This window comes from Otolemur garnettii, unplaced genomic scaffold (assembly GCF_000181295.1).
Source record: "Otolemur garnettii isolate 467f Iridium unplaced genomic scaffold, OtoGar3 scaffold00177, whole genome shotgun sequence".
NCBI lineage: Eukaryota > Metazoa > Chordata > Mammalia > Primates > Galagidae > Otolemur > Otolemur garnettii.
In genome coordinates, this window is record NW_003852572.1 from 506655 (window position 1) to 518077 (window position 11423).

The 11423-nt window shown below is 41.4% G+C and overlaps 1 protein-coding gene across 1 annotated transcript in view; it reads right to left on the reverse strand.

The window, feature by feature from the left end:
* LOC100949629 (thioredoxin-dependent peroxide reductase, mitochondrial) overlaps positions 1 to 212 on the reverse strand; it is a 1434-nt gene extending 1222 nt beyond the window's left edge. The window contains 2 exon segments of the mRNA XM_023519478.1: position 1; positions 4 to 212. The exon segment at position 1 is cut by the window's left edge and continues 1222 nt beyond it. Coding sequence (XP_023375246.1) covers position 1; positions 4 to 208 — 206 coding nt within the window. The 5' untranslated portion in view covers positions 209 to 212.
* Positions 213 to 11423: the final 11211 nt, after the last annotated feature.

Genomic DNA, 11423 nt, shown 5'->3' on the forward strand with positions numbered 1-11423 from the left:
AATAGGGTGCATGCTGGGTGACAGCAGGTGCACGGTATGAGGAACTGGTGCTAAAGGCTGGACTAGAACCAGACCACAATATATTCATCAAGTGTGTCCTTCCACAAGCAGCAGGCCTAAGGGTGGTAGGAGCAGAAATGCCCCCAGAGATGGCATTCACGTGTCGAGCAACCGAGCCCCGGAGCAACCTGCCCACAGCTGCCGCCATCTTCAGTGTCTATTTCATTTTCTATTGTGGCAAAATACTTATAACATAAAACATAAAATTTCCCATTTTAACTATTTCTTTTTTTTTTTTTTCTTTGAGACAGAGTCTTACTCAGTTGCCCTCAATAGAGTGCTGTGGTGTCAGCCTAGCTCACAGACACCTCAGACTCCTGGGCTCAAGTGATTTGCCTGCCTCAGACTCCCTAGTAGTGGGGACTACACTGCCTGACACAACACCAGCTAGTTTTCTATTTTTAATAGCAATGGGGTCTCACTTACCTCAGGCTGGTCTTGAACTCCTGAGCTCAGGCAATCTACCTGCCTTGGCCTTCCTGAGTGCTAGGATTACAGGCGTGAATTGTAACCATTCTTTAGTGTACAATTCTGGGCATTAAATACATTCACGGTGTTGTATAATCACCCCTACCCTTGTCCAGAACTGTTTCATAAGAACTGTTCTCCCTGGAGTTAGGTGATACCATCTCATTGAAGTTTTGATTCACATGTCCCTAATGATTAGAGATATTGACCCTCATTTTCATGAGTTTGTTAGCTATTAGTCTATCTTCCTTTGAAAAGTTTCTGTTCATGTCTTTTGCCCACTTTTTAATGGGGTTTGATTTTTTTTCTGGTTGGTTTGCTTGAGTTCTTTGTAGATTCTGATTCTCAGCTCTTTATTAGATGTATAACACGCAAATGTTTTCTCTCATGCTGTGGGCTGCCTATCAGTAAAGTTTTATTAATGAAAATTTTCACACACATATATACTCATTTTGATTCTAAATTCAATATAAAATTTATTGGATTTTACAACAATTGTGTGCTAGCACACCATGTAGAGATATTATCTCTGTGGAGAAAGTGATGCTTAGAGAAGTTAAACAGCTGTTCTGGATCACACAGCTGAGTGCTAGAAGCTACATGTGCCAGCGTTGCCCTGGCGCCCTCCTCTGAGAGTGGGAGAGTACGCCTGTTTCCAAGGACTTTGTACAATCAGAATTATCTTGGAAAAGTGGAGTTTGGAAATAAGAGCCACTGGACAATATTTGAATCAGGCAGAAACTACCCATTTTAGCAGACAATTCAATGCTTCTCTTATCTAGAATTTTCGGAATCTAGAGAATTGCTGTATCTATCCATGAGCTCGAAAGTCATAGGGCAGATGTGGTTATCCTTATGTATTAATGAAAAAACTGTGACTGATGTGTAGTAAGGAACTTGGCCTTGCCAAAGAGCGGGCTGGCTTTTGTTCTGCTAGGTACTCTATGTTATACCTAGCATAGGGTGACCAGATTTTAACATTTGTAAAGCGGGACAACATGAGGGGGATGGGGCAGGGCAGGGCCTGACAACAATGCAAACTTTGATAAGCAGTTCTCGATAATCACTTCTCAACAATTATTTGTTATTATTACAGTTTAACATTATAAAATTAACAAAAATAATATAAAACTCATAGTCTGGCAAAATAGCCACATGGCAGCCGAAAACCATATATTCCCTTCTTGTTCTCTCGCCCGTTCGTGCATTCTTTCCAAAAATCAGGACTTTTTTAAAACGCCACAGGACTTGGGACAAATTGTTCAAAAGCGGGACTGTCCCGCCAAAAGCGGGATGTCTGGTCACCCTAACTTAGCAGGGCTATCTTTGGGGAGGACCAGCCATCCTGACAGTTTTAGAGGGGAGTTGGTCACCAGAAAATCCAACTGTGTGATTTTAGGGTTGGACTTTTGATCATGTGGAATTAGTCAACCTGGAGACTGAATTTCAAATACTCAGATGTAGGCAATCAATCAATTAATGAATTGTGTCCATGTAGTGGGGCCCTTGTAAAAACTGCACATGGAGATTTGGGTCAGCCTCTCTGGCTGGTGAGTGGATACTTTGTCAGCACAGAGAAGGTAACGTTCTGAGGAAAATGGAAGCTTCAGGGTGGAGCCCCTTGCCTTATAATAAAACAAAACAATGAGCTTAACAGCCTCCAGTGAGTATTCTTCTAGTGAGTCACCCAACGTGACAGTGGAGAACCCCTGAACTTGCAGCTATTGTTGGAAATGGGGGCAATCTTGTATGGACTCATGCCTGTAACTTTGTAGTTAGACACACACTGTTTGCAGTTAGTGTCAGAATTCTTGAGCAGACCCAGCGGTTTGGCGGCCAGCGTCCTCAAACTTTGCAGTGTGGCTAACTCTAGGAAAGTGACCTGTTCAAAAATTAGCAGAGCTGGAGGCAAGTCAGAAATGGAACTCAAATAATTGTAACATAATACATTTAAGTACTCACATGACACAAAGTGCTCTTACCAGGAATGTCCCAGCTAGTGCAGAAATTGCTCAGCAATCTTTCATAGAAACAGCGGTAACCAGAGCATCTAGGAAGTGGGATATGACAGTGGCAGGAAGTATGGAGTGAGTCCACCAATGAGGGGCAAACGGGAGCAAGTGGGAGATCTTGGGATCAATTCATTGGCATGCGGGAGGAGGGACAGTGGTCACATAAACCATAACCTTTACACAGGGTGGACAAGCCCTCAGCTGTGCTGAGGTGGTGTTTCCACTCATCAGAAGCAGCAGCAGCTCAGCTCTCTCCAGCACATCTTCCAGAGGCTCCTGGGCCCAGACTCATCAGAGATGCCAGTTTGGGAGTAAGTCACATTTCCATAGGTTTGTGGCCCATGCCAACCCCATGGGAAGAGTGAGAGATGAAAAAGCCACACCCACCTTTCTTCATAGGTCCCCTCTCCACCCTGAAATTTCAAAATTCCAGGAAAAGGCATGCAGCTGCAGTGGTAACAGGGTACCGCCGTGGAGTACGGCATTGCAGGGAAGGTACCGCCGTGGCGGCATTGCAGGGAAGCAGCTGCCCTCCACACATTTCGTACCGCACTGCACCAGGAACCCTGATAGGATCTGTGTCAAAGATGCCAATAGAAGCCATCTTAATCTTCCGTGTAATTTGCTGTGACATTCTGCTCACCTTTAAGGCTTTTTCATGCAGCTGTCCGTTTAACCATTTCTAATTTAAGGTCAACTTAATCCAACAGACTGGCTCCATTGTTAAGCAGACAAAAATAGTTATTTGACTACAGGTTACATTCTCAGGTCTGAGCATCTCAACATTGTCAGGGCAGCTGTGCCCAGTCATGGAGGTCGGAGCAGAGCTCACTCTGCTCCAGCCTCTTTTCCTGCTGGAGTATGGATTATAATCCCTGTATTACATATGACAAAATTGAGGCTCAGGGAAATTCCATAATTTGCCCAAGGTTATTAAAAAAACAGAACAATAGTAACAATAAGAAATTAACTGATGACTCCACACTGAACCTCAGAGTCAAAGCATTCTATGATAGACATACTCTTATTTGACAATGTGAATGCTACTTTTTTTGCATTATTATTATTATTATTGCTCAATATTTTGCTGAAGCAATCGTCTGATTTCTTTTCTGAATGTATTTATCTTCGTTCGTTCTTTACGAGGTTTTTGTTTCTAGTCCTTATCTTAAACATTGTTATTGTCATTAAATTTAAGGCTTTTTAATTATGTGAAGGCAAAAAGTGGAAACCAAAAAAAAGGGAACAGAATAGCAATGAAATCCAGATTTTTCTGCTGCTAAGTCTTAATCTTCTCATTATTCCTCACCATGTGATGTATAAATATAATTCAGAAATATACGATACTGTCATGCACATGTTATCTCAGGAGACTATTAATTTTGGAATACAAGTAAGAAATTCTGAGGTATGACCTAAACTTTATCTCTAATTTATATGGTAGTGTTGGTTGCATTTTTGAAAACTAATCTGTTAATTTTTCCCCTGACCACGTTCAACTGTCTAGAACTCAAATAAGTTCAACAATTATTTACCAAGTGCAATCTGTTCAACTATTCCTTCTTTTTTTCATAGAAAATATCGTAACAAGTGTTACATAAATTATTAGAATCAGTGTTACTTTAATCAGTATATTTTCCTTTTCTGGCTGAGCATGGTAGTTCAAGACTGTAATCCTAGCACTGCCAGGAAGAAACAGGAGGATCCCTTGAGTATAGGAGTTTAAGACCAGCCCAAGCAAGACTGAGACCCTGTCTCTACTAAAAATAGAAAAAAAACAGTGGGGTGTTGGGGTGGGCACCTATATCCCAGCTACTCGGGAGTAGGAGGCAGAAGGATTGCTTGCACCAAGGAGTTTGAGGTTGCTGTGAGCTAGGCTGATGCCACTGTACTCTAGCCTGGGCAACAGAGTGAGACTATCTCAAAATATATATTAGTTCATTTACATTTCCCTTATTTATTACATAGTTTATACTCTGGTCTGTGTTGTACTATCTCTTAAACATATATGCATTATAAATATGCTCAGGGTTTCACTTTGAAATGGTTTCTGCTCTATGATGTTTGTGTTGTGTGTCAATAATTGTCAACCGAGCATTGTATGTTAGATTTAATTACTTCTGCCCCTTAGACCAGTGTTTTCAACCTTTTTTATCTCACAGCACACTTGGACATGTAAACATCCATGGCATACTTAAAGTATGTTGATCAAAAAAAAAAAAAAGAGTGAATAAAAGAATATACTTACTATGTTTTGAACTTCTTTTGACAATAACTTAATTATCTTTAAAAATTGTCAAATCACTGATGTAGACCTTGAGTTGGAGTCCACCTTTCAATCTCCATTTCCGAGCCTTCCCTAATTGTTCTTTCACCTCAATTGGCAGCTAATACCCAGTATCTTCATACTATTCTTTGATGGCACAAGGATGTTCTTCTCTCAAGTGATTGAAACTTCAGTCACATGCTACAGAGGATGCCAAAAAATGTGTACACGTTTTCAGAAAGTAAAAATATGTATTAAAATTATAACACTCAACATATACTGATAACAAAAGAAGAATACACTTCCTGTAATTGCTGAAGTCAAAAGTGACTTGAGTATTATAAATTTAGTATCATTTTTGTCGTTCTTAAAATGTGTATACATTTTGATGGCAACATTTGTCTTTACTGTGTGTCCCAGGAACTGCTCTAGGAGTTAAAAGATTTGGTGCTGAACATATTAATAAATCTTGCCCTGGGTAGCTTCTGTTCTAGGGGGAACTGTTCCCTATTCAATTCCCTGTCTTTGAGTATCTTTGCTGGGCATGAAGCAATTTAATTATTAGATTCCAGGATGCCAAGGTTGGATATGAGTAATTTACAGGAGGTTGTAAAAAGAAAAAAACCATGATTTAAATATTCTTCCGATTGATAAAAGAGCTACATAACTACCCTTTCTCCTGCTGTGAAATGGATTCTTTTAACTTATACATAGTGAATTATGGAATAATTTTTTACAGGGATATTTAACATTAACTGTCATATTATATATTCTAAAATTAAAGATCATTTTCACAATTTTTTTATTTCCCCCTTTTCTCATGGCTGTCATTGGGATGAAGGTAATTGCTCAAGTTCTGACAGCCAGCCAGAGAGAGAGGAGAAACTCAGACCAACCCAATTTAACTCTTAGACCAGTATAAAATTCTCCAAGTTCTGCCTCCTTTCCACACCACCATGCATGGTGTTAACATGGTGATTACTACTGGTATGGAGACCTGAAGTACAGTGGACCGGCAAGAAAGGGGATTACAAAAGATAGATTTCAATGTCACTGTCAGTCTAGAACACAGCCACCTTGACATGGAGCAAATGTATTGAAATACATCCTTGGGGTTGTGTGGAGAACCCTGTGCTCACTGCCAGCAATTCACTGGCAGCTCACAAGTCACAGGGCGAGTCAGACAGGCACCAGGCTGCTGCCTGAAAGAGAGGATCCCTTTGGTAACAATTCTTTTACTGGTTTGTCAGAATTTGGCATAAAACACACATTTTACTGAATTGGAGATCCAGAGGGAGTTTGGTGTGCAGATCTGATGAATCCAAACTTCATCAAACTGCATAGATGAAAGATTGCAAAGAAAATGAAGGGGTTTAGGGACAACTTAATAAATTACTATTTTTGTAAGTATTTGCTCTCTAATTTTATTAAGAAATGAAACAAATTCTTTAAAATTACTGTTGGCAAATAAGCACAATAGACAGAGTAGATTATGTGAGCATAGCTGTTATTCCTCCTATCGAAGTGGTATTAGTATTTCTCATTTCTTTATGGAGTTTGAATATTCTTAACAGATCATGAGTAATCATTTGATCTGTTTCTGGATGTCTGAAGTGGGGAAACACGGTTTTGATTTACCTAAAAAATTACCAATTGAAAAAAAATTGTGGCAACATATCCTACTTTTCTTTTCTGAAAACAAAAGAACCATATAGGTGTTCAGATAAAGGCAATTTGGCAGGGATACCAAATGGCCATAGGTGAAAAGAACAAGAACTTCAACTATAGCATGGGATTCACAGGCTAGGTCATGGCTTTTCCTTGAGTAACATGTGGCTGACAATGTGCTTATCTGCTTTTTGTTAGCATTATAAGATAATGGCTTTATAGGATAAGCCCAGACTATGTGGCCCTTACACACTTGTATAGGTTACTATGCAAATCAAGTGAAATTTATGATACAAATATTTTTTAATTTCAAATTAATATGAGGGTACATATGCTTAGGTTACAATGTTTGCATTTGTGGTTGAATCCTTCACCCAGAAAGTGTGCTACATACCCCTACCTTATACCTGTAGGGTGGGAATGTACCAAACTCCCTCCTCCTTCTTAAATATTATTGAGTTTTTCTTTCATGTGGGCTTCTAGTTTCAATTTAGTATGTTGAGTAAATGTCACACTTGTTTTTCCATTCTTGTTATACTTTACCCAGGAGAATGTTCTCCAAATCCTTCCAGAATATTGCAAAAGATACAAAATTTTCCATTTTTTATGGTTGAACAGTATTCCATGATGTGTATACACCACGGTTTATTAATCCACTCATGGGTTGAAGGGCATTTGGGTTGTTTCCATATCTTTGTGATTGTAAATTGAGCTGCTATGAACATTCAAGCGCAAATATCCTTATGGTAAAATGAGTTTTTTTCTTTTGGGTAGGTACCTAGTAATGGGATTGTAGGATCAAATGGAAGGTTTACTTCTGGTTCTTTGATGATTCTGCATAGTTCTTTCCAAAAAGGCTATACTAGGTTGCAGCTCCAGCAACAGTGCATGAGTGCTCCCTTCCCTCCACACCCACGCCAGCATCTGCTTTGCAATATTGTGATGTGGGCTTTTGTCACTGGTGTTAGATGATATCTCAAAGTGATTTTAATTTGCATTTTTCTGATGATTAGGAACAAAGAGCATTTGTTCATGTGTTTGTTGGCCATTCTTCTGTCCTCAAGAGAAAATATTCCGATCACGTATGTCTCTTGCTCAATTTTTAATGGGGTTGTTTGCTCTTTTCTTGTTGTTTTGCTTGAATTCTTTGTTGATTCTGATTATCAGCCCATTGTCAGATGTGTACCATGCAAATACTTTCTCTCACTCTGAAGATCCTCTCTTTGCTTTGTTGATTTGTGTCCTGAGCTGTGCAGAAGCTTTTTAACTTGATTAGGTCCTATTTGTTTATATTTGTTGTTGCTGAGCTTGCCAATGGGGGGGGTCCTTCCTCAAAAATTCTTTTCCTAGGCCAATAGGATTTAGAATTTTTTCCATATTTTCTTCTAGAGTTATATAGTTTTGTGTCTTAGATTGAAATCTTTTATTTATTGTGAGTTAAGTTTTGTAAGTGGTAAGAGATGTGATGATAAAAATATGATCTGTTTATGATATATGTTATTATTAGGCTGTGTAATAACTAAGTACAATGACTTGCCAGTTGGGGAACAAGTATAATTTGTGTTAATTTACTGAGACATACATCATGTGAATTTTGTCTATTCCTTTCTTTAGATTTATTGTATTTGTAATTAGTGCCATATTTCCTATTTGGTCTAATATATGTAGTATTTTGCATCATTATGATTGTTAATCATAATTTTCATCATCATCAAACCCATAATTGGCATACATACAAAGAGGAAAATATTCTGTAATTTATGTCTGGAAAAGGAGGGAAAATTGGTTGATGTTATGCACTGGAGACAGTGAAGATTCTCTGGGATTCCTCTTAGTACTTCCATGTCCATTCATAACAGTTAAAGGAAAACTGCAGCAACTAAAGCAGAAATCTGAGGCTTCAGATCCTCAGGAATGGAGGCTGGTCATCCTATCTGTTAACTCTAGATTCCATGGGCTGAATGTCTGTGTCCTCCAAAATTTATGCTGAAATTTGAACTCCCAAGTTGAGAGTTCAAAGATGAGATTAAGGGCAGGGCTTTTGCAAATGATTAGATCATAAAGGTGGAGGTCTCATGAATGGGTTTGGGGACCCTATCAGAGAGGCTCCAGAGAATTTCCTCCTCTCTGCTACCCTGTGAGGACAGGAGAAGGAGCCATCTGTCACCAGGAAGACCAGGAAGGGGCTTCACCAGACACTGGATCTGCCAGCAAACTGACCTTGGACTTTGCAACCTCTAGGAATGTGAATACACTTCTGTTGTTTATAAGCCACCTTGTCTATGGCATTTTCTTAAAGGAGCCTGAATGAAGTTAGACAAGAACTAGTTGAGGTCCTGATTAGGGGGGAAAATTATGGAATGAGAAATGAAAGAAGGAAATTGTAAACATCAACCATAGATTGCTCCTCCCAGTCTCTACATTTTGATAATTCCAACCTCTTTCCTTTGTCTCCTCAGTCCTAGGGCAGCAAATGTGCCTAAAGGTTTTTACCTCTAAGATGTCTCTTTTTACCCTTTCAGTCACCTGTTTGACAACCTAATACTAGCTTTTTTTTTTTTTTTAATGTTAAATTGTCTCTGTTCAACCATCCAGTGAAGGTTTTGCCTGCCTTTTGGCTAGATCCAGCGGACGTAGTTCTCTCAGACAACACTTTCCAAATGTTACTCCACGAGCTTCAATCTGACAATTCTTCCCTGTTTCAAAAGCTTGTGTGTGGGGGGTGGTCCTGAGAAGTCACTTCCTAGTTGCCTTGCTAGCTCTTACAGTGTTGTTCACAAATCAGCCTGTCTTCATTTATGCCTTAAATATCAGAATATAGGATTTAAGGAGCTACTGAAGATTTTTGCGTAAAAGTGGAAGAAGGAAAGCAGTGTTTAGGAAAGGCTTATAAAAGGTTTTATGGAAGCAGCAGTAAGAAGCCGAGGAGCTCACAAACAGGCAGTCCTGCTGCGAGTCGGTTGCAGGAATGTACAATGTGGTTACTGTCTGCCCTTGGGCAGAAGCTAGAATGAAGAAACTCTGGGACGGGGTCTCAGGATAGGGCTCTGGGTTCTGTCCACCAGGAGGCTCCCTCAGGGCAGCAGGGAGTGAGGTCCAGTTCAGGCACAAACGCATGCCGGCTCTGTGTACAAGAGACAGAGTGCAAAATAAACCACTAGGTAAAGTCAGACTCAAGAGTCAAGTTTCTAGATTAGCGTCGGAAACCAGTGTGTGATAGTTCACGACTTAGGCTGTAGCACAGGATAGCACACTAAAAACACAACTAGAAACTCAGTTGAGTGAGCCAGGGAGGCTGAAGTCGGGGCCTGAGGAGGTGGGGGAGGGAGTGGGTAAGTAAAGTGTCAGCGTACAGGTCTTGTGTCACATCAAACAGGACTGTGAAGACAGCTCATTGGCAGAGATTATTAAAGTTCATAATACTCAGCAGTATTTCCTTCCCTTTCTCTCTTTCTCTCTCTCTTTTTTTTTTTTTGCAGTTTTTGGCTGGGGCCAGGTTTGAACCTGCCACCTCCGGTATATGGGGCCAGCACGCTGCTCCTTTGAGCCACAGGTGCTGCCCCCTTCCCCTTCTCTATCTAAGAAGGTTCTCGGTCAGGAACAGAGGTTAAGGCCCTGCAGTTGTGTTTAAAGGGCAGCTTGCCTTCCTCCCTCAGCAGCATGAAGTTCACGTAATAAACACCCTCCAGACTGCGCCTGCCCCAGTCATGGGCGGCCTGCGGTCCTTGCCCTGCAGGCTTCATTATCACCTCGCTGATAAGTGCAAGAAAGAAGGAAGTGAAGAGGACATTTTAGGGCATCACTGTGGTGAATATCCGATGCAGAGTCCTTTGGTTAGTAACTTTGGGTCAGGGAGCAGGGAGCAGGAAGCCTCACACACTGGCCGCAGAGTGGGCCTTCCGTCAAGGTCAAGCGTTTGACTCACTCAGAGTGGCGAGGCTTCTCCACTTACCCTCTGGCCAGCGCAGCAAGCCCTGGTGTCACACGGGGACAGGAGGAACGTGGGGAATACGCGGCGCTAAGAATGTCAGAGTCGACCCAGGAAGTGGGGAGAGGACAGGAGGCCGAGGTCTGTGCCCAAGCTCCTGCCTCACGGATCTGCTCTCCACCAGGCCCTGGCGGTTCTCCGCGCCCAGGCCGCATCTCAGGCCTCATGGCGGTCACCCGGCCCGAGCTGCATGGAAGTCGCTCTCTCCTGCCGTCGGGGACGTGCCAGGCGCCTGCTCACCGAGGGGTGTTTGGATTGCTGAGTCCGCAGCTGGAAACGGGCTCCTCCTTTACCCCAGGGCGTCGTTTGCTCCTGGTGGCTTCCCTGGCTCTTCAGCTTTCAGTTCCCGTGGCTTTCTCAGAGATGCCGGGTCCGGTGCCGGAGGAGGCGTTTGATCAGGGTTTACGGGATCAATCAATGATTGTGGGGCCCACGGTGGGGAGGCGTGTGCAGAACGCAGCGGGATGCCTGCTAAACGGTAGGAGCTGTGACGGCGAGGCGGCCTTGCTCTAGTGCCCAGAGCAATTCTGAAACAATCTGGCTTTCTCTTTTTTCTTTTTTTTTGAGACTTCTCTGGTTTGATCCAAGGATAAGAACCTGAAACAATCTTTAGCCACACTTGAAAAGTCAGCTTTGGTTGTATCCAGTGATATGTATAAGCCATTTAAAAAGTTTTTCAATGTGTTTATAAATATTATGTTTTAAAACCTGTGTATGCATGAGAGAGAGAGAGAAAGTTTTTGAGAGTACAGTTTTTATTTCTTTTAACCGAGATTTTCTTTGTATCAGCCTACTTGGTGTTTTCTGAGCTTCCTGTTGGGCCCTTACTTTTTAAATTAATATTGAAAAATTGTTGTCAGTTATCTTTTTGAAACCTTTCCCTGCCGTGATTCTCTCTCTTCCTCTTCAGGGACTCCCATTGCCTGTTTTTTTCCAAACTATTTAATATTGTCCCCCCCCC